Below are 22,731 nucleotides of genomic sequence, written 5' to 3' on the forward strand. Positions count from 1 at the left end.
CCTAGTTCAAGTGAAGGGAAAAATGTTATGCTACAGCATCGAGAAACTTTCTATATAATTGTGTCTTCATCTTTGTGGAAACGGTTTGGGGAAGAATCACAAATGGCTGTAAAAGTCAGGTGTCCCAGTACTTTTGTCACACATCTCAATATATATAGTTCTAACTTGTTTGAAGATGTGTTTGTAGAGCATTTTATTAGCAACACTATCCACTTTTATTAGGAACACCTGCAGTGCAATTCATATAATCATGCAGGTACAGGTCGAGAGTTCAGATACTGTTCATATCAACCCTCAGAATGAACAACAAAGTGTGACCTGTGTGACCTTGACCATACTGTAGCATGGTTGTTAGTGCCATATTGGCTGGTTTGAGTATCTCTGTAGAAATGCTGATCTAGGATTGTTAATGTGAAAGAACTGAAGACAATAACCAGACTGATCTGAGAGAAGGATATGTTAAATAATACACTCTTTACAGCCATGGTGAGCAGAAAAAGATCTCAAACTGCTCATCAGAACTGAGGTGGGTGGGCTACAACACTAAGAGACCACATCAAGTACTATTTTGGCAGTTATTTTTTACCATTTGGGAGACAAAAAAGTCCTACTGATCTAATCAAATGATCTGACTCGCTGTAAAGAATTGGAAATTCCTGTCACTAATGTGTAGTATCGGAGATCGAGCAAGGGTGAGGGACATCTCCCCCTGGTGACCAAACAGTTTTTTCACATGTCCACCCATTCACAGGAGCCCAGGATATGAATCATCTGACTTGAGTCCTTTCCAGAAGGATCCTTTTGTGACGTTATCTTCCAAACCTTGCAAAATGATTAGTAATGGCTGCACTCATGCACACTGTCTAAACCTTGACCACTAGACATTGTGCTACTGGATGTGCCCTGGATCACTTATACAGAATGACTAATAGGATCACATCCTTCCTTGTGATTTAATGGCTACACAATGTCTTACTATATAAAAATGATTTAATATTATATGAATATTGTTTGTCCGGACAGACGCACCAAAATCCTCTTACTGGGGATTCTTTCCATTTCAAGATCAGTTGGTGATAATAAAAAAGTGACACAAATATCTTATATTCATGAATTATGTTTACCTAACCATGATCTTTATGATAAAAATGTTTCTACTACTTTTATCTTTTATAATATCTGACTTTTTTTATTTATTATTTTCTTTTTTTCAGCAAGGTCTATTAACATTTATAAGCTATTACAAAATAATTAATAAAATCCCTCAATTGATGAAATACTGCTATATTTTTTTTTCCACCTTATAGAGTTTGAAATGCTATCAATTCCAGAGTTTATATTTGTCATGACAAAATAAACATGACAAAAAAAAGGCATAGCATTTTAAAAGGAAACATTTTGAAAGATCCGATTACAAACTAAACGATTTAGACTTTCACCCATTTCACTATGGCACACAACCTCTCTTATAGCCACGTGATCAGTGTGATACACTGTGTGAAGTGTGTGAATAGATTATATATAAAACATCTTTAAGCAGAATGGAGCATCTCATTTACATTGATTTCATTTGGCAGACACCCTTATCCCATTTATATAACTTAAAAAAGTAAACCAACATTTCCACCTCATTTTAAGGACATATACAGTGTGTATATTTATCAGTATTTCTGATTTGTTTTTTTTTGTTTTTTTTGCCATTTTCACAGGCCACCACACACAGAAACTCTTAATACCTCAATCTTTCACATACTTTCAAATAAGCACTTTTTAATCAGCAGGCAATCTTGTGATTAAAGCAGTTGGCCTTCTTTCTAGTGATGCCCTGTTTATTTCTCAGTACAGTGTAATTCTCCTTCAATCATCCGTAAACTGATCATTTAGACATTTCTGAGAAAATAAAACCAGACCCTGCAATCATCATTCTGGGACTTTCCCCATTTTCCATATATGCTGATCAGATCACTAAACTGTTCAGGAAAAGTGAATTGACATCACACCTGGAACAAATTCAATTTCTGAAGGGCAAATCTAAATTATAAGATCTGCCACCTTTGTATCTGCTACATAAGAGAAAACCTTATTACTTAGAATATAACTATATTATTGTTGTTATTATAATTACTATTATTATTACGTCTTCCTCTATCCTCCACACTCTTCCTAACCATATCGTTCAGCATTTCGATCAGCACCAGACGACCTTTTCTGACCCACTCGTCCAGACGTCTGTTAAATAAAAAAAAAAATGCACAAAGAAACTCCTCTCTGCCCTTCTGCTCCTTCAGTCTCGACTGGATGCCTTCTGCTGAATGCCTTTTTTCTCTTCACCATACCATACCCAGCTTTTCTTTGTTTCTCTTTGACATACACAAAAAAACATTGCCATTTAAGGCAAATCCTGTACACCTCACTTCTCTTGGGCAGATTCCAACAACAAATGAACCTCAGAAAGAAAGAAATGGGTTGAAAAATCACCACACGTTCACGTTTTATTCTTTTTCTCGTAAATATGTTTATCAGTGAAATGTGATAAATTACTCATTAACAAAAGAAAGTCCATGGACTTTATCTGTTATAGAAGATATAAAGGAAAGACTGGAAGACATTTCACAGCAATGTACAAAATAAAATTGAGACAATAAATATTATATAAATTAGCAAATTATAAATATTTGTAACGTAAAAAACAAAACAAAAAGATTTTCAGTTACACATGCTGAATAACGTTCCCACTGTGAAGCTGGAGAAGATATCTCTGGCCCATAGGTAAACTGTTTCTCTCCAGGGTTGCATCCTATGGATATAAATTAAGCACAGTGTCATTAAAGTCATTTGTCTTTTGACTTTTTTTTTTTTTTTTTTTTTTACTGTTTAATCAGATTTCATTGCAACAGCATTTTCAAGCACATTACAATACTACCAGTCTAGGAAATCTGGAAAGTGGTAGCTCAGTGGCTAGGATTTGGGATTTCTGATTAAAAGCATATGAGGTTAAATCCCAGAACCACTAAAAGATGCCAGTGCTGAGCTCTAAACGCTCAACTGCTCCATTGTAAAATAAATAAGACAACTGTAAGCCGCTCTCAATGAAGAAGTCTATCATGTGCCATAAACGGAAAGGGGAGGCCAGGAGGAACTTTAGGAACCACAAATCAGTGAAGATACCTGAAGAGCTTGTGTGATGTATAATGAAGATTCCGTCAGTGTTGCCTTTCCCGTAAGAAAACTGCGAAATTTATTATCAAAGGTCACGTGGATTAAGCGTTCAGTTTTAAGGGCCATAGGGGTTACCATGCTTTCATTGTGGTTAAAAGAAGCCACACCTGTTTTCACTGTTTATATTTCTACTGATGTTGTTTGTGACTCCTCTTTGTCAGGAGTGGAAAGCAGCAGACCTGCTGACCCATTGTGGATCTGACTAAAGCCTCTGGGTTTAAGTGGAATTGAAACCCAATTCCCACAGCTTTTAGGAAAAAACTTATATTTGACCAAATGATTTTTCCTCCATATTCATTATATTAGGTCAAAGGTATAATTGGGGGCTGAAGTACAATATATTCCTTTGGCATTTGGATTTTCTGATCAGGCATAACATTATGACATTATAATATTATGAACTGTGGAGTAAATAACACTGATTATCTCTTCATCATTGCACATGTTAGTGCGTGGGATATATTAGGCAGCAAGTGCACATTTGTCCTCAAAGTTGATGTGTTAAAAGCAGGAAAAATGGGCAAGCATAAGGATTTGAGCAAAATTTGACAAGGGCCACACTGATAACACATCAGTCTTTGATATGGATGGGCTACAGAAGCACATCAACCTGTCAGCCAAGAGCAAGAATCAGAGGATATCATGGACACGGACATACTGTGTGTATGACGATAGACTTCCTGTCAGCTCAGACCAGTCAGGTCATTCCCCTCTGATCTCTCTCATCAGCCTGCAAACCTGCTCGGTGTAACTGCTAGAGACTGTTTTGTGTGAAAATCCCAGGAGATGTGTAGTTTGTAAAATTCTCAAAACAGCCTATCTGGCATAAACAACCATGCCACGAAAAATAATCCCAGAGTTCACCTTCATATATGATGTCTATGCTAACAGAAGATTTAAATTCTACAGCTGGCACATGATTGGTTGATTTGATAAGTAGATGTAAGTTTCTCAGTACAACTGAGACATGAGGTTTTTATTATCTTTATCTTCATTGCCAATAAGGACCTGTGCGTATTCGGGAATTACCTTTGCTCTCCGACGGAGGTAATCCCTGCGATTATGCAGCATTTTAGTGCAGCGCACAATCACTTCCGTCTCCCTCCCAGATAAATACGGTAACGCAGAAATGATCTAAAAAAAAAAAGGCCAGAAACACAGTTTTATTAGGAACATCTGATCATTCATGCAGTTAAACAATCAGGAATTGTGTGGCAGCTTCATAATGCATAAAAGAAAAATGTTCAACTTGTTCAATTATATTTATCAACAATTATCAACAGGATTTAAACAACAATTGTGAGATCCTCATCAACTTCTACGACCAACCAACCTAAACCAGAAACCAGAACTAATCACAAGCACTGACATACATTTACAACCTAAATTCTAATATTTGTTCCCAACAGTTTATTCTCTTCATTTCGAAGTGTTTCTCTTGGATGCACTGCTTCCAGTACGTGTATGTCAATGTTAGATTTTTTGTCCAATCAGATTTCAGCCTCTATGTGCTGCAATGTCAATCTAATCTGCCCAGGGCCTTCAAAGTCCTTTATTACCATAGTCTCCTTAATAAATAGCTCTGTTTCTTTAACCAATCAGATTTCAAATTCGCCAAATTCGCCTCATCGAATAGCGTCAGCATTTTTCCATCCTCTGATTGGTTGGTCAGAGGAAAACTGTTAGACAAGTTCGTCTGGCAAAACACGTGTGTAGCTCTGCACACATTAAAAAATCTGAGTTAGTTTTTTTTTATGCCTGCGGAGGAAATTGATTTGGTCTCAAATCAATTTTCCAGAAAAGCTAGACTTTTGAGGCGAGGTCGGCCAACCCCGAAGCTAGCTAGCTTGTCTCAGCCCGGGAAAGGGTTTGTTCTCCACTTCCAGACCAGTTAACACAAGCAGTACCACTGGATTACAGCCTCTGGGGAGCGGTGCAAATTATGAGTCTGCATCTCTGGTGAGTAGGTCATGTTATTAGACAAATATTGATTCCAAACTGCTCCAGATGATGCAGGTGCACAGTTGTGGTTGCAGTGTAGAGGTATGGTGTCTTAACTGGGTTTCTTGCTTTAGTAAAATGGTATTTTATATATAAAATTGTTTGTTTTTGTATAGTATTGATGGTCTATATAATTGTGACGTGATGGTATTGGTGGTATTAAGAGATGGATTAAGTCGGGTAAGTCCTTAATGAAGGCCCAGGTACTAAATGCACGGCCCTCCACTGACTTATACAATGATTTAACAAACTATAATCATTTATTGCTTAAAACCTCAATCAAGTCCATAGCGAGTTGAAAAGTTCAGGGGATGTCAAAACCACATCAATATATTGCACTACAAAAAAACACAAATATAACCTTTGCAGTAATTGGGCCCCATTCAATGTTTCTGCTATAGCAGGCTCTCTGCCAAACCTGGAACTGTGTTAGGATCTCTCTGGCCACCACCTGCTTATAAAAAAATAAAAAAAAAAGATAAGAAGATCATTTGATAATTATTCAGTGACACCAAAAAGATTTCAAAGGTGAAATGAGCACTTACACTGAACGTTCTCTGTCTGTTTATGTTGCACATTTTGGCAAGGTCTGTCGGAGGGTTTTCAGGATACATTTGGTTAATCTACAACACACACACACACACACAAACAAAACACAGTCAGTATTCAATTGTGGCATATTCCGAACCAACATCCAGGCACTTCCTGTGAAGCTTTCATCACTTATGAAACAAATGATAAACAAATGATGTTTCAAAGCCTGCTCATGAGTCGTGACTGAAGGAAAGTCTGAGGAATTGTAATTATCGATCCTAACATGTTTTCGTGCCTTGCTTCTCAATGGGCCAGGCAGCAGGCTGAGAAAAATAACAGGATTCAAATATTAAAATATATATATATATATATATATATATATATATATATATATATATATATATATATATATATATAATTTTTTTTTTTTTTACTTCTATTCACATGAAGGTCAGCCACTGGGTGAGACGGTGAACACAGGAGAGGAGAAAAAACTCACAGATAAACGGCAGACTGCAGGAATCTAATGAACGTAGTTTAGAAGGACCGAAGCGCATTAATGTCCCCTGCTGTTACTGATGTGCAAAGACTTTTACAACATTCGGTTTTGCTCTGCTTTCTTCATCACCGAGAAGACACTCTAGCGAGTTTAAAACCACACACTGCGGCATTAAATATGGATAAAGCAAACACATGCTTTCGCAAATACACATGGAAACTAAATAGCAAGGTCAAATATCACCAGAAACGAGCACATTCCATTGATATTCAAATATTTCAGGTTATGTAATCTTAATCATGTTTATGGAGATTCTGCAGCAAAGTTTAAATACAAGAATGTTAGTCTTGCCTCCTCTAAACTTAGTCTGAAACTATAATTAGCTGAGATTTCTCTTAAGGAATCTCAAGTATCCTAATGCGTTCAAGTCACTTTTTTTACAGCAATCCAAGTTTTGAATCAGCGTACAGTACTTGCAGTACAGTTCCACAAAACACACCAGTGATGCTCAGGGGACAGTGTCCCACCATAACCACCACCAGCTTTTATATTCATTAATGAAATCCTGCCTATTTAGATTTAAAATAGCTTTATTGCAACGCATCAGTTCCGAATTTCGATCAACAAAATGTTACTATACAACAGTGCTAAGCAAAACCGATTTTTTTTTTAAACGACAGTAATCAAGAGCTTCCCTTACGAGGGAAATATCAAGGTCCGTGACGTCAGAGTGACGTAGGGGCGCCTTCCCGTGGGCTCACCACCTGCAGGAGGGACCGTAAGGAACGGTGCTGTGAGGATTGGGCAGCAGTCGAAGGCGGGGGCCTGCTTAGACTGCTGCCCCCGCGACCCGAATTACGGATAAGCGGGAGAAAATGAATGAATGAATGAATAATCAAGAGCTTCATTTTTTAAATGCAATACAGAAACAAAACGAACAGGAATGTAGAAATCACAACATGCAACCAGACAAACTGTTAAAACACTTAATCTTGAGCGAAAAAAACTAAATAAATACAAATAAATAACAAACTCATAAACCAATGATTTCATTTTTATAATATTGAGAATTATATTTATTATAGAAAATATAATCTTAATGATATATTATTGAGAAAGACAAAAAAAAAAAAAGGTGATTATGTAAATTGTGCAGCTCTGCGTTTTAAGCTCGATCTTCAGATTTACACCACATAACATGCGAGAACAACAGAAACATATGTAGGAACACATTTTAGTTCATTAGGATATTCACTCTGCATCCTTCCAGACAGTTGTTATTATTATTAAATTATAGTATCTTCTGAGAGCACTTGTGAACACCCTGAGCTCTAATCCGCCTCTGATTTATGTCTTTCGCAGGAAGTCTTTTGTCAGTGTGTGTAATTAGCCTTGATTCTCTCAGGTTCTTCCTTCGGTTACCTCGCGTTTGCTTCAGTTCACTTGGTGGAAAGCAGCATCGCAGCACTTCAGCACTTTTAGCTCCGTCAGCACTCTCTATGAGCTGTGTGCCTCTTTGTATTGTTCCCAATAAATTCGCTTCAGCTAACAGGATCCTCTAACAGAATCGAGGTTAATATTTTGGAATGATTTCGCACCTCGGATTACAATAAAAGCGTCGTTTCGGTCAGTGCCGAAGAACTCGAGAAACATGCTAGAGTTATAAACATAAAATAAGTCAGTGGAGGAAAATAAATTGTGTTTACTGTAGCAACAACAACAAACAATGCCTAAAGATTCAAGAAACAAAAAGGTCTGTAAGGAAATCTGTCTTATTTCGCTAAATCAGAGGTGGTCTGGAGGGGTCCCTGGTGGTCTAGTGGTTAGGATGCGGCGCTCTCACCGCTGCGGCCCGGGTTCAAGTCCCCGGTCAGGGAACCCACCCCAGCCACTCTCAGTGCCGGTCCCAAGCACGGATAAACGGGGAGGGTTGCGATAGAAAGGGCATCCAGCGTAAAAATGTGCCAAATCAAACATGCGGAGGATCCGCTGTGGTGACCCCTAATGGGAGAAGCCGAAAGAAAGTTATAGGTGGTCTGGAAAAAATCTATTCGTCTGGGTATTTGCCCTTTTTGTAATTATTTTTTATATTGTATTATTGACTTCTCACAGCTTTTATCCTGTTTGACGGGTCACTTTAAGTCAGTGGGTTTAACAGATACATTAATATCTCCACCACCAGCAGGTCAATAACTATAAATGTATCTTTAGTTTAAAAGTTCCAATAGAGTTCCAATTATTGCACACAGTGGGTTGCTTTCTTACAGGGTCCTCAGATGATGGCGCTCAGATTACTGTCTGTGTGGAGTCTCCCATGTTCTCCATGTGTCTGTCTGGGCTTCCTCCGCTTTCTTCACACCTCCCAAATGCATGCCAGCAGGAGGATTATCAACTCTAAATTGCTACTAGGTGTGAAAGTGTGCATGTGTGTGTATGTGGTGTCCTGTGATAAACTGGCATCCCATTCAGGGTGGATTTCCTGGCCAGTGTTCTCAAGCCAGATTTTAGGTCTGGGTACTGAAGATTTGTTGTACACATTTAAATATTTCTGCCTGATGTATTGTTACTTGTTTGCAAAAAAATATATAATAAAAAACAAAAAAAAGAAAAGGACCTTTTCTGGGCCTTTTGATTATAAGGGTGTATCTTTGTGCTGAACGTTTTTGCTCAGAGTAAGTAAAAAAAAAAACCAGGTGTTCTAAATTAATAAATAAATGAAAAGTCAGGATAGAAATTACACCAGGCTTTTAATGTGTTTATAATCAGTGCTTTTAATTTCTAATCAGAAAACTATTTTTATTTATTCAGAAAGGAAGTCCTAAAGCATCATCTTTGTTATTTTTTATTACATCAGAATTCTGTACCTATTCTTTTTTTTTTGTTTTTTGTATTGCTCGCTCTGAGACGTGAAGCGTTTGTAAGCTCAGAGAAAAAAAAAAGACTGTAGGGACTGTTCAGGTCATGCGTACTGAGATCTGTGGCCTGGAAGGTGCGGTTCAGTTCATTTCCGTTCCATGCACTTTAAGCAGATGGCCCTTCAGCTGCTTGAGGCACACGAACGTCTTCCCGCACTGACGACAAGGACAACTCTTCCCCACGCGGCTGTGTCTCCTGAGGTGGATTCTCAAGTGAGTGGATCTTTTGAACCTCATGCCGCAGTGGGTGCAGTTGAAGAGTTTCTCGCGCGTGTGGATGTTCTGGTGTTGCTTGAAATTGCTGAAGCGTGTGAAGGCTTTGCCACAGTCTGGGCAGATGTGAGGTCTTTCTTTGGAGTGCTGCTTCTGGTGGTCCTTCAGCTGGAAATCATGGGCGAAAGTTTTGGCACACTGGAGACACTTCAGGGGTTTGTTCGCTTGGTGTGTGAGAGCGTGAAGCTTCAGCTGAGCTGCTTGAGCAAACGATTTTCCACAGCGTGGCTTTTCAGCGGGAACCGGAAGGTGATCGGTCTGGGTGAAGGGGAGGAAGAGTTTCTCACCTAAACAAAGCTCGGGATGATTCAAAAGACTTTCTGGACCAAACAAATGTCTATTTTCATTATGGTCAAATGAACTGGATCCCTCAGGCATGGGAGCCGAAGCGAGGTGAACCAGCTGTGTGGTGGTTGACTCACTAGGCTCAGCCTTGATGCCGTGCGAAACCTCTGTGTTACAATTCACTGAATAGGACATTAAATGTGATGATGGATCTGGCATGTTGAGAGCAGTTAGATTTGGAAAGTTATCTACCTGTGTTTCATCTCGATTCCAGGATCCGGCGAGATTCTGGTCTGAATCTGCAGGAGCGCAGTCATCTCCGCAATCCCACACTGGGAGCATCTCTTCCTCTTCTTTAATTTCAACCGGATCAGGAAGGTGCTCAGATTTCACAGCGGCATAGGTTGGAGACGGTGCCAACTCTCCGACCCCGTCTTCCACTGGAGCGCTTTGTATGGCTCGAGACTGGGCCATGTCTTTACTGAGAGTAAAGTCAGGGACAGGGGTCTTGCAGTGACTTTCTCTGGATTTTGGGTTGCTACAGGCCTCGTGGGTCCTGGTGACTGGCGCATTGGTGCACTGAGGATGTTGCACTTCGGTATTAGACTCCTGCTTCCCTCTTTTTTCAAGCGCGTTTATGTTCTTCTCTTTGTCACTGTGTATTTCTGTGGTTCGGTATGAGCCCAGACTCTCTGTAGACCTCCAGACTTCACTGAATTGAGGCCTTTTCTCAGACTGCTCCCTCAGGCTAAGCCTGAAGCACAGAGCATCTTCACCTACAAGAGAAACATAAAATCAATGGATTTCACAGAGCAAGTGTGAATGTTTAGTGAAAACTGGATTGTAAATAATAGATAATAAGTGATTAACACTTCAGGGCTGAGAGAAGAATATTGAAAATGGTATTAAGACCTCAAAATTTAGTTATCACTAACCAGATAGTCCTATTAATGCTAGCTGCTATTTAACTGTGTAACATTTTTCAGGGTGATATGAAATAAAAAACAACAAAGAAATAGACATTTAGATAAAGAATTTATAATAGCTGTGCTATTTTCTACTAGCATGTCATCTATACTAAAAATCTATTTAAAAAAAAACAAAAAAAAAAAAAACATGCATTTTAACTCTCCCAACCTGTGAGTATCTCAGCCGGTTTCTCTGAAGTTCTCTCTCCACTGCCTGTGGCTCTCCCGCAGTCCATACATCGTATCCTTTTCTCTCTCTCTTTCAGTTTGCTCTCGGAAAACTGCAGACTGCGCAGAAGCTGTTCAACCTCCTGCTTGCCTCGAGCTACTTCCTCCATGAAGCTGTCCTCCACCAGCCTGGTGATCTCGATCATAGCTGACTTGAGGATCGTCTCCATGACGATAGAGAGCTGGGACTGGAAGGTGACGACGAGGGCGTCGGACATTTTTCCTGGCTCGTGGCTGTACTACACCTTCAGCAGAAACTGGCTGGAGACTTTAACATTTAACTCCCAAGACCTGAAAAAAAAATGAGTGTTTAGTTTCTATGATGAGACAATAGTTTCTGCATGAAAAATACAGAATAATTCCACAACTTGATTATATTGTCTTTACCTTTATTTGTACTTTTTTTACAGGGTGTCTTCAGTTCATATCTACTGTTCATCAGTATCTTACCTGACAAAATACTCCAGCAATAGTTAATAATGTATTTATTTGTAAAAGTATTATTGAATTAGTACACACAGGTGAATTTACTTCTATAAAATGCCCCCCCGGGAGCACACAAGTGACCAGGATAAAGTAACGTACTCCCTACAAAGAATACACACTCCCCTGGGACGACCCGAGTACGAGAAGAAACTCACTGGAGTGTCTTATCTGTAGGCGTGGAAAGCAACAGTCACAGCTGAGAGAGCAAGTTCAGCTTGACTGACCACTGCGTGTCAAACTGAGTTTTGCTTGCACAAGCCTGTGTACTGAACAACCAAACACCCATCACTGTTGTTCCTTTTACTAATCACAAATCTTTCTAAAGACAATCAGAACTGCCTGTAGTTTCTAAGAACAAAAAAATCATCATGAATCTTAACAGCCTCTCAATAATGCTCCCACTGACCAATCATTCATCATAACCTTTCCTACTACCAATCACTGATGATCATTGTTAAAACAACCAACTGCTTATCACGATTGTTGCCAACAACCAAACATACATTCACGTAACCAACAACAACTGCTACCAAAGTCCAAACACTGATCACCATTGTTCCCAATGACCATTTTCTGATCATTCCAGTGTTCCCTATAGTTGCCAAGAATCAATCTCTGATCACAACTGCTCCCAAAACCAAACAATGATTACTGACTCCCTCTAGATGGAGTTCTCCTCAAATAGAAACCACTCAATGCAGCTGAAGATGGTTCCATATAAACAGCCTTAACATCCATGAAGTTGCTGAGCAACTCAAGAACTATGACGAGGGATTTGGACTGTAATTAATATAAAGTGTGCTACAATGGCTTAAGACCAAGAACAGTTCTGCATTTTTTTTTTTGCACCCATCACTGAACAGCACACCTCAACAATGACAAAACTATAATAAATGGACTTTTGGTGGCACCCAGATGAGGAGGGGTTCCCTTTTGAGTCTGGTTCCTCTCAAGGTTTCTTCCACATACCATCTCAGGGAGTTTTTCCTTGACACGGTCCCCACTGGCTCACATATTGGTACTAACATATAAATTCATATTTTGTCTCTACAAAGCTGCTTTGAGACAAAGTCTATTGTTAAAAGTAATGTCCATTGTTAAAACTGATCACCATCGTTCCAATGACCATTTTCTAAGATGTTGAGGTTTTCGTTGGAAGTGACGAGGATGGACAAGATAAGAAATTAGTTTATTAGAGGGACAGTGCATGTAGGACGTTTTGGAGACAAGGTGAGGGAGGTGCGATTAAGATGGTTTGGACATGTGCAGAGGAGGGACATGGGGTATATCGGTAGGAGAATGCTGAGGATGAAACCACCAGGAAGGATCAAAAGAGGAAGACCAGGAGGAGGTTTATGGATGTGGTGAAGGAAGACATACAGGTAGTTGGGTTGAAAGGGCAGATGTAGAGGACAGGGGGGTATGGAGACGGATGATCCGCTGTGGCGCACAGCGGATCATCCGCTGTGCGGATCCATCCTAATGGGAAAAGCCGAAAGAAGTTCCAATGACCATTTTCTGATCATAACTCCTTCCAGTGTTCCCCGCTGTTGCCAAGACACAATTACTGATCATAACTGTTCCCAATCACCAATTATTAATCCTGACTTCTCACGGGCATTGATCATATTAACCGTCCCACCCACACTGCTTTATCCTTCATTTAAACTTTTTATATTCCCAAGTTTTAAAAGCAAGTTATTGCCTCCATCACCATTTCCGTTTTGTCCATCTGATCACACTCAATAATTTTATTCTGTCTAAAGAAATGTGTGATATGACATACGCACTTGCAAATGACTATACATATTCTATGAATACGCAAAGTAGCCTATAACGTCTTCTGGTTACTTCGCGAGTCTTTAATATACACCTAAACACTACAGCATAGGGAAATTCTTCCTAAGCATATCCCAGGTTGTTAGGAACTTGGGGTCAGAGGGCAAGGTCAGTCTTTTTTTTTTTTTTTGGGGGGGGGGGGGCTGGTTAGAGACCAAGAATCATTTTGCCACTTCACCTTTATATTGTAAAAGTAGGCTCATTTACAAATATGAGCAAAATATGTAATATTATAATATAATATATATAATAATATAAAAGCCAATGGGATTTAAGTTCTTGAACTTGACCTATACTGAGGGGTGCATCCGCCATTTCCGGTCTCCATTCTGTTTATCATCAACGGCGGAATGAATGTCGGGAGAAACGTGTCAGTTTGTCAATCATTAATATTTTGTAACATAAAATAAATGTTTTTCTACATTTCAGTTGAACTCTACAGTCCTTCTAAAAAAAGCCATGTGCAGTGTTTAGATATTTCTCCTCCCACCCTCATGATGTGAAACACCATAACAACCTGAACATGCCCGTTAGAGACATACATGAGGACAGAAATGGACATTGTCTCAAAGAATACAATAAAATAAACCATACCATTTCGAATAACGACTTGTTTTAGTCTTCTGTCACAATGTAATTGTGATGTAATAGTGTAACAGAGTGGAGTAATGTGGAATCACTGCCGTTACTCTGAGTCTATTGTGTCCAATGTGAAACCGCAGAGGATTCAGGAATGCTAACGTTAGCCAACAAGTTAGCAGCTCAGCTTCGACCGTTCGCTCTTCCGCGTCCCTCCTACGAGTACGTTCACTTTCATGCTAATGAAAAGGAAAGTTTGTTCCCGAAAGCACAAACACAGAAACAGCACGTAAATGAAGCAGAAATGTAACTTACAGCATTCATAGACAGATGATCCAGCACTCACACTGCAGGGTTTGGAGTGAAGGTGTTCAAAATTGTCCATGTACTGACATCTACTGGTGTGGAGAATCATTACATCAGGAACACGACACCACACCTAACCTCCCATCAGTCCAAATTTCTCTCATAAGGGGCCAATTTTTATACTACCTTTAAAATGCCCAAACCAGAACCCAGAGGCCAAAACTGGCCATATGTCAGAGGAGAAAAAGGAGAAAATGCCACCAAGACAGATCTTGACCTGTCTTTATTTAAAAGAAAGATACTTTTTACTTGTCATATATACATTATAGCAGAAAGAAATCATTTCTTCACATATCTCAGCAATGTTATGAAGCTGGAGGCCAATGCTGGCTCATGATGACCTTTGATTTGGCCCTTCATGCCATATGTAGGTAAAAGAAACGAGGGGTAAAAAATGCCACCATGACAGATTTCCAATTTAAGAATGAAGAGATTTTTACATGCCACATATACTGTAAAATTACCTCTTTGCATGTCCCAGCGATGTTAGAAATCAGGAAAGTCAGCACCTCTAGAGAACAGCCTTGCTGAAGGGCTCGAGTGGTAGATTGGCAATACTGGGGATTGAACCCAAACTTTCCATTCGGTACCACAGAGCCTTAACCACTATCACTTTACCACTTCTAATTAACATCCAAGTTGCAAATTAAATGTAAAGAATAGAAGGGAATGTGTTTTATTCCAACTTCCCCTTTCTTCACAGGTCAGTGATATTACAAACATGTGGCTGTATTTCTTATAGCTAGAAGAGGAATAGCTGTTTTAGTTTCACTAATTTATAAAACTGCATTAGTTAAACAGAAGGCAGAGAAATGTGTATTATTTATTTATTTTTAAATATCATGATAATCATCATATATGATAAATTTTGCCTCTATGAATTTTTGTAATCAAATTGCTCGAGGAATAGTTACAGCACTACACTGGTCTGCTGGTAGGCCAGAGACCTGACATTTACCATGACACTCTATAAAAGAGCACATTGCTGTTGGGTGGATATTTTTGGTTGAGAGAATATTTCTTGCGTCGAGTTAAATATTCTCCTGGGAAAGTATAGATTGTAAACCAAGATAGTTCCTCATTTGAATAAATGCAAAACAAGATTCGAACATTTAAAGAATACTTTTTTTAATATTAACTCGTTAAACCTGATGCTGTAATGCCTGGTTTAGAAACCTCAAAACTCACAGCGATGAACAAACTACGTAAAAAGGTCCTTTATTGGATCGGATTCATAGTGGTGCCACTTCAACTGTATGACTATGGAAAAGAACTACACCTATGCATGTTCTTGAGTACAGTATTGCTTACATATCTGAAAGAGATGATCCACACACCCATATACAAAAACAGAGACAGCTGCACATAAGGACAGTTACACACTGTAAACACAAAACCTCTTCACGCTTTAATAAGCACAGTCAGGCTGATGATAGTCTCTGACCCATTTGTCACAGGTGAGCAGAATGAATTCTCTGATGTCTTTTTAAGTTGCATTTCTGCGTGAACCGTTTTCCACAGTCCATGCAGATATAGGGTCTTTCCCCTGTGTGGACTCTGCGATGTGCCTTCAGGTTGCTGAGTTTGGTGAAGCTGCGGCCGCAGAGTCCACAGCAGAACTGCCTCTCTCCTGTATGAATCTGTTGGTGAGCTCTCAAGTGGCAGAGGTGCGAGAAGCCCTTACCACACTGCGAGCAAATGTGCGGCGTCCTCACCACATGGTGCCCAACGTGGCTGTGTGTCCTAATGCCGACGGTCTGTGGGATATTTCTTCCAGACTGCAAGGCACTGACGGCTCTCTCATCTGCGTAGGCGCGCTGGAGTTGTGGAAATGCCTGAGAGGGTTTGGGCAGAGGGGAGCTCTTGTGGAGCGAATGCCCCCGTGACACGTTCACAGTGCTAGAACTTGACGCCAGCTGAACATTGGCGTGCTCAGCAGATTTGGGCTGTTTTTTAACCAGCATCCTGAGTTGCTGCGTGACCTGAGATGACCTTTCCTTACCACAAGGTACTGGATAAACCACACTGCTTTCCTCTGAGATTCCTGTAGGCAGAGGATCTCTGTGCTGGAGCTCTTCCTGGACCTGACTTACCCTGCTTGCCGTAGACGTTGTCCCTGTCCTTGCCCTGTCCAACTCTTCCCATTCTGGAGGAAGCACCACTACAACTTCCTGTTTAATGGCCACTGATTCTGGAGTGCCTATCTGCTGGTTCACATTGGGGGACACAGAGGATGGCGCAGGACCCGTAAGCTCGGGCTGCGAATGAGATGTATGCATCAAGTGATCCATTTTCGTGTCTGGCTTTTTTGATTGTGCTTTTTGCTTTACTGAATCCTGAATTCCAGCACTGGTACTGGGTACCTTGTCTCTTGGAGGGAGCCAGTTCTCAGGCTGCGATGTGTGGATGCCTGATTTTTTCCCAGCATTGTGGCTCTGGGATACTCTGTGATCTGCTGTGGTTTGACAGGGTGCCGTTGAGTAGATCTGCACGCCTGAGGCCTCAGTGACCTCCTCTTTCACCACCCCACCAACTTTCGCTCCATCCACTTGAGCCTGAAAACAAGAGGAAAAGACAGGCTTTTAAATCCCCTCTGTTATAACAGTAAAACCCATTCTTAATGGCAGCAGCAGCAGCACAAGCATTACACATTCAAGCTATGGAGACACGTTATACATAAGCTATTTTTGCTAACATGATCTGCCTTGTTTTAGTGATTATAACATCCACACAATGAGTATCCATAGGTTTTGTTATTCACAGGGTTTCTGCAGGTTTGACCAAGTAAAGTTTTTTAAGACCATTTACACACCATTAAGAATGAATTTAAAACCGACTGTCAAAAACACACACATTGTTAGCAAAACCTCAATGCTTTATATAAGAAGTATCGCTTGCTGAAATATTAAATCCGTTTTATGTCTGTGGTACGATCCAAGAGAGATTCGCACCAGTAACAGAAAGCTGATTGGCTGTTGCATGTTGATCTCATTTGTAGTAATAATTGAAGCAAATTATATTTGGAAAGAATTACAACACAAACAAAACACGAAAAAAAAACCACAACACAACTGCTGCATGAGCATTTTAATGAGCATTTTGGGTAGCGCTATATGGACATGGGAAAATTAAGACCTGTTTAAAAGTATTTAAGACCTAGAACAGCGAATTATAAGCCCTCAAATGTTGGATTTTAACATTTTTTACTTTTTAAGACTCTGCAGAAACCCTGATTCCACAGTACAAAATTGTCCTTCGTAGTATCGACCCACTTTCATAAAATCGGAAAAACACATTGTGCAAATGAATTTGGTTTGGAAACCCTCTTTATCTCTGCCATCTAACCCATTGCTGCATGTTCAGCTACGCTTTGCTGTATCATAGTATCTGCTGACTGCTTAAGATTTTAACAAAGGATCATATGGCACAACTTTACAGCAGTTTTTGAGTTTTCTTTTAGAGACTTATTATCACATTTTATATTATATATATATATATATATATATATATATATATATATATATATATATTAAAAAAAGATCCAGGTCTTTCTTGCAACGAGAAAATATATATAAATACACAAAAATGAGTTTTTTTTTTTTTTATGTTTGTACATTGTAAAACAGTACTGTCATGTTTTTGCTTTACAAAAGACACCCAGAAATACAATTCGCTCTCCCATTATAGGCACTAACATCAATAAAAAAATCGTTAACTACTTCAGATTTCTCTACTGCAGTATTTAATCAGAGCAGTATCACAAAACACCCCTCATTATGACCTGTTACGTTGGTGAGTTTATTACGACCAGCAAGAACAGAAGTGGTTGCATGTGCACCATACTACACCTTAAGTTCAGGGTCAGGGATGGTTGACGTGGCCTCTTGACCTGGTGTTACGCTTCCCTTATCGCAGATTCTCCTGCCTGCTTCGGACACACCCTCCTGCTTTGTAACACAAATCAACTCCGCACCTGCGTCAATCCAAAGCCATAGGTCACTCAGCTGCACGTTCTACATGTCGAACAATTAACAACGGTACGATTTGATTTTCCTCTTACATCCTTTCTGAAATATATTATTCCTTTTTCATTCCACAGCAATTTTTCATTAATAACTATATATTAATGACCAGGTCAAACTTTTTAAATTATAGTCTACAGTCAATTTTGTTCGTAAGGTTAGTTTCCTGTTATCAGAAGGTGCGTTCCCTCTTATTAAAGTAACACAAGAGAGTTGCTTGTTTTATCTTGTTGACAAGAAACTGGGAAAATCCTGAAGACTTTCCTGTGGTGGAAATATGACCTACTGACTGTAACTGGAGACTCTTTCCATGCATGCAACGTTTCCCAACAGGAAAACTTCACCACATAGACGATCACTGATATCTCAATGTTTTTTTTTAATTATTTCATAATTAGAATATGCAGATCATCAACATACAGTACAAGTTCCCATGAAACCGCTGTACTACAGAAAGAGTGCGGGGACAAACTATAAACCTGTGAGTCGTCTTGCAGACTGTAAAACATTTCTGGCGTATAGTTGACCCACAATTTTTCCAGAGAGATTTAGATCCAGATCATTTACACTATTAAAAGGCCAAGGGTCCGGCACTTGCAGCATGGCAGTGGTGGGATATGAACTCACAACCTTCTGTCAGTAGTCCAAGTACTGATGAATATCAACATCCTTTGGCCACTCACATTCAAAGAAAGCTGCACAATGTAATAACTGTAGGAAAACCTGTAGATCACATGAGTGACCGACCTTCACTTTGGCTCCTGGGGTCTCTCCCAGAGATGTCCTTCTTGGAGAGCCCGGCTCTGCCGCAGTCTGTACACCTGACTCGCCTGATCCTCTCCCTCTCGCCCAGTTTGCTTTCCAAGATTTGCAATCTCCGTCTTAAGACCTCCGCCTCTCGTTTCCCACGACCGATCTCCTCCAAGAAGCTTCCCTCCACCAGCCTGGTGATTTCGCACAGAGCTGATCGCAGGACGGTCTCCATCACGCCGGAGAGCTGAGTCTGAAACGTCACGAGGAGCGAATCCGACATCCTGCTGCCTCGTCGCGTCCCATACACTTCTCAATCACTACAACACCCTCCTTGTTTTGACTGATCAGACACTAACGTGCACTGGACCTCCCGCTGCTGATCACTCCATCCCCGGATGATGTCTTTGACACCTTGCGTGTTTCATCAGCTCCTAGCAAAACTAGCTTCCCCGGCTAACCCAGCACTCATTCCCCCAGTGCTCTGTGCCTGATTGCTCGGCTACACGCGTCGATTCTGGGTGGACGTTCACAAATAAAACCCATAAAACCCACGAACGTGGTTGAATTCCCGCGGACTGATTAGCTTTTACTCTTGGTTGGACGCAACGCTCCAGAAAAGGAAACCTGTGTTATCCTCGATGACGTCACGCATTTGTACAGTGTCCCGCGTGGACACACGTGAAAACGCGTTGCCAGAAATACAAACTGCTAACTATACCCTCACACCATCAGGGTCAGGGAGGTCTTCTCTTCTTGGCTAAACTCTGACAGAATCACCTTTTAACGTTTTAACAGTGGTGGACGAAGTACACAAAACATATACTTGAGTAAATGTACACAAGTATTTGCCTTCAAATGTATCCAAATGATTTATCACGGCTATAATGTTCCTATGATCATTTCCAGACTGTTGCTTAATTCACTAATGTTACTCTAATGTTACTCTTAGCACACTCATCTATTAATAGAATAATATTAAGGAGTCAAACACTAATTGATATCTATTACAATTATCATGAGCCCAACACCTTGTTTTTAACTACTTCTAAAAAAAATTGCGCAAATGAGGCCACGGGTTGTTGTGGCAAGTTTGAGTCAAGAGTTTCTTCCATCATTTATTCCTCCCTAAATGTTCTGCTTGTTGTTGAACTGACGCTGAACTGTAGGTTTGTGATAAGACGTCACCAAGCGGCGAACAAACCAAGTTAGAAACTGAGCTCGTTCCACGCGTATTGGTGGCTTGCTGCATTATCAACTCGTAAATAAAAAGGAAGGAGTGATTTCGTAAAATGTAGTTGAGTAAAAAGTACGATATTTGACTTTGGAATGTAATGGAAACACTAAAGTACAGACACATGAAAAGCTACTTGAGTACAGTAACTAATTACAGTTACTGTTCACCACTGCGTTTTTAATATATATTTTTGTCCATGAATATGTAGTAAATTATACCCAATAATTATAGCTGGTCTCTGGGTGTGCTGCTATTATTGTCTGTTTATGTTGGAGTTTTTATTCAATCAGATTTTAACCATAACATCACGTTGCTCTGCGTTTAAGCCTTCAGAATTTGCACGATCTCTGGGGGCCTGTAGTGTAAAGTATGTGTTGTTTAAAAGCTGTTGCTTCAACCAATCAGATTTCAAGTTGCCCACACTAAGGCCACCTAGCAGACGTACAATAACATCAGCGTTTTCATGTCCTTTAATTGGATGGACTGAGTGCTCACTAGTCAGGGCTTGTGACCCGCTTTTGTAGCTAACTACTACATGAACTCCAATATATTCATGTAGACTTTATAGCTGTTTTTTCATTCCACAGTGGCTGGAAATTCTGTATTATGATTAGCTGAGGTACAGTTACATTGTATACAGTATGAAATAATTACATTAATAATTTAATCGCGCATAAAATTAATATAATATGCACAGTATTGTGTTATGTGCGTGACATCTTCCCTTTTTTCTTTTTTTACAAAAACCTTTTTTTCTCTGATCTGTATTAGAAATGCCATTTCACTTCTGATTATTTGTATTTTAAAAATTGCAGAGTTAATCTATAATTACAATACCTGCCATACCTTCAATTGCACAATCTCATTCACACTCAACTGAGCAGAGGGAACGAGATCTATATTGGCTTACGACTGCATTTTGCAGGACCAGTTCTGGATTTAAGGCCCAATCACTGTACAGCACAACTCAACATTGATAAAACTATAATGAATGGCCGTTTGGTGCCACCAAGATGAGGATGGGTTCCATTCTGAGTCTGGTTCCTTTCGAGGTTTCTTTCGCATTGCAACCTCAGGGAATTTTTCCTTGCCATGGCTCACTCATTAAAAGGGTTAAACTTATAAGCACTAAAATATACATTCATATTTTATAACCTATTTATTTTTCTAAATTGAATGTAATTATTTGTGTGAATATCACCAATATACTTACATGGTTTAGGTAACTTAGTTACATATCTGTGTAAAATACGTTTTGTTCCTATCAATAAACGGGTAATAAAAAAAGCTAATACTGCTGCAATGATTAGGGCCTGTGAGAGCCCAAGTACTGATGGCTCTCCCATTCCGTCCTAAGAAAATAGCCTACAAATATTTACGCTACAGTAACAACTCAGTTCTCAGGTCTATGGACTTAATTTATAGATGAAGTTAAGACTACACAATGTATATTTTCATTTGTGCTGAATGAGTGAATATTTGAATTTTATTAGCAACAAGAGCAGTGCAAAGATTTAATGGATTCTTGGTTTATCCTACATCTTTCCATCAAATAATAATGAAAATCAAGCTTAGATCCTATTCACAGACTGCATTAAAAACACCGAAATCCAGGGAATAAAACATGACTCTAATAAGCTGTGTGCGCATGGAAAATGTGATATTTAATAGGAAACATTACATTGCCGAATCAAACCAAGTTAATACAAAATGTATTCATTTAATCTCCTTAGGGTTTATATGTGTACATTTGGCTCTGTCTGTCCAGTCCATCACCCGCCCTTGACCTGCATGTCACTGTGTTACAGGTGCAGGTTTTCCTATTTAACATTTCTGACTCGAGAACTTTTGTTGTTCTGCATCCTTTGTGCTACCAGTCAGAAGACTGTGAACAACACTCTTATGCCACATTCACACTTGCAATCATTTTATTGTTGCAAGTTGCATTTGGGTACTTCAAAGTTGCCTACTTTGGGCGTTCCTACTTTTGTGATGAAAGGACACACATCACATGTTCCACTGTCATCACTCCCAAGTCCCCTTTGCTGTTCCTTATTTGTATAAACTTAAACTTTTCTCAACCCTGTCACCTGATCACATCTAGTGTTAACAATCACTGTTGCTCATGTCGGTGCAAGTCGTAATCATTGTCATGGTAACTTTTAGCAGTTGCTGCAACAAGTCACCCTACTGTATACTCTATATGGACAAAAGTATTAGGACACCTGACCTTTCCTGCCATATGTGGTTCTTCTCTAAACTGTTACTACAAAGCTTGAGTCTCACAATTATACTTGTCTTTGAATGTTCTTTGAACTGTTTGGATCTCCTGAAAGAAGTTCCAGCAAGGCAATGTCTTTGCTACATGAAGATATGGTTTACATGGTTGGAAGAGGAAGATTTTGAGTGTCCCACTATAGAGCTCTGACCTCAACCCTACGAACACCTCATTTAAATTAGTACCCGACTTTGTCCAGCAGACCTGAAGCATGTCCGACTTTGCAAATATGGAACACCTTGTTCTGACGTC

At 39.7% G+C, this 22,731-nt stretch overlaps 2 protein-coding genes and 1 long non-coding RNA gene across 6 annotated transcripts; 1 reads left to right on the forward strand and 2 right to left on the reverse strand.

Moving 5' to 3' along the window:
• Positions 1–2,463: 2,463 nt before the first annotated feature.
• Positions 2,464–14,260, reverse strand: LOC310725011 (uncharacterized protein). 4 transcript variants are annotated; one of them, XM_083539561.1, is made up of 7 exons: positions 14,142–14,260; positions 10,864–11,213; positions 9,979–10,502; positions 5,766–5,843; positions 5,582–5,671; positions 4,249–4,353; positions 2,464–2,797 (listed from the first exon to the last, which is right to left on the reverse strand). In XM_083539561.1, the coding sequence occupies exons 2-7, from the start codon at positions 11,138–11,140 to the stop codon at positions 2,711–2,713; spliced, it is 1,161 nt and encodes a 386-aa protein (XP_083395687.1). In that variant the 5' UTR covers positions 11,141–11,213; positions 14,142–14,260; the 3' UTR covers positions 2,464–2,710. The 4 variants fall into 4 exon arrangements, with proteins under 4 accessions (XP_083395687.1, XP_083395688.1, XP_083395685.1 ...); XM_083539562.1 differs by having other exon boundaries at positions 13,842–14,154; XM_083539559.1 differs by lacking the exons at positions 2,464–2,797; positions 4,249–4,353; positions 5,582–5,671; positions 5,766–5,843 and having other exon boundaries at positions 9,085–10,502.
• On the forward strand, positions 7,499–8,818 carry LOC310725014. The gene is made up of 2 exons (XR_014533236.1): positions 7,499–8,044; positions 8,285–8,818. It is a non-coding gene; the product is annotated as an uncharacterized lncRNA (long non-coding RNA).
• Positions 14,261–15,303: 1,043 nt separating the features above from the next.
• On the reverse strand, positions 15,304–19,643 carry LOC310725013 (uncharacterized protein). Its single transcript, XM_083539564.1, has 3 exons — positions 18,962–19,643; positions 18,041–18,165; positions 15,304–16,747 (listed from the first exon to the last, which is right to left on the reverse strand). The coding sequence occupies exons 1-3, from the start codon at positions 19,245–19,247 to the stop codon at positions 15,644–15,646; spliced, it is 1,515 nt and encodes a 504-aa protein (XP_083395690.1). The 5' UTR covers positions 19,248–19,643; the 3' UTR covers positions 15,304–15,643.
• Between the last annotated feature and the right edge of the window lie 3,088 nt (positions 19,644–22,731).

This window comes from Silurus aristotelis (genome assembly GCF_946808225.1).
Source record: "Silurus aristotelis genome assembly, chromosome: 4".
In the NCBI taxonomy this organism is placed as follows: Eukaryota; Metazoa; Chordata; class Actinopteri; order Siluriformes; family Siluridae; genus Silurus; species Silurus aristotelis.

Coding starts and splice junctions, on each gene's coding strand:
- LOC310725011 (XM_083539559.1), bottom strand. CDS start 11,140: ATGTCCGACGCCCTCGTCGTCACCTTCCAGTCCCAGCTCTCTATCGTC. Junction 10,503..10,863: donor ACCGGCTGAGATACTCACAG/GTTGGGAGAGTT, acceptor TTTCTCTTGTAG/GTGAAGATGCTCTGTGCTTC.
- LOC310725013 (XM_083539564.1), bottom strand. CDS start 19,247: ATGTCGGATTCGCTCCTCGTGACGTTTCAGACTCAGCTCTCCGGCGTG. Junction 18,166..18,961: donor CCCCAGGAGCCAAAGTGAAG/GTCGGTCACTCA, acceptor GGATTGACGCAG/GTGCGGAGTTGATTTGTGTT. Junction 16,748..18,040: donor TCCCTGACCCTGAACTTAAG/GTGTAGTATGGT, acceptor TCTTGTTTTCAG/GCTCAAGTGGATGGAGCGAA.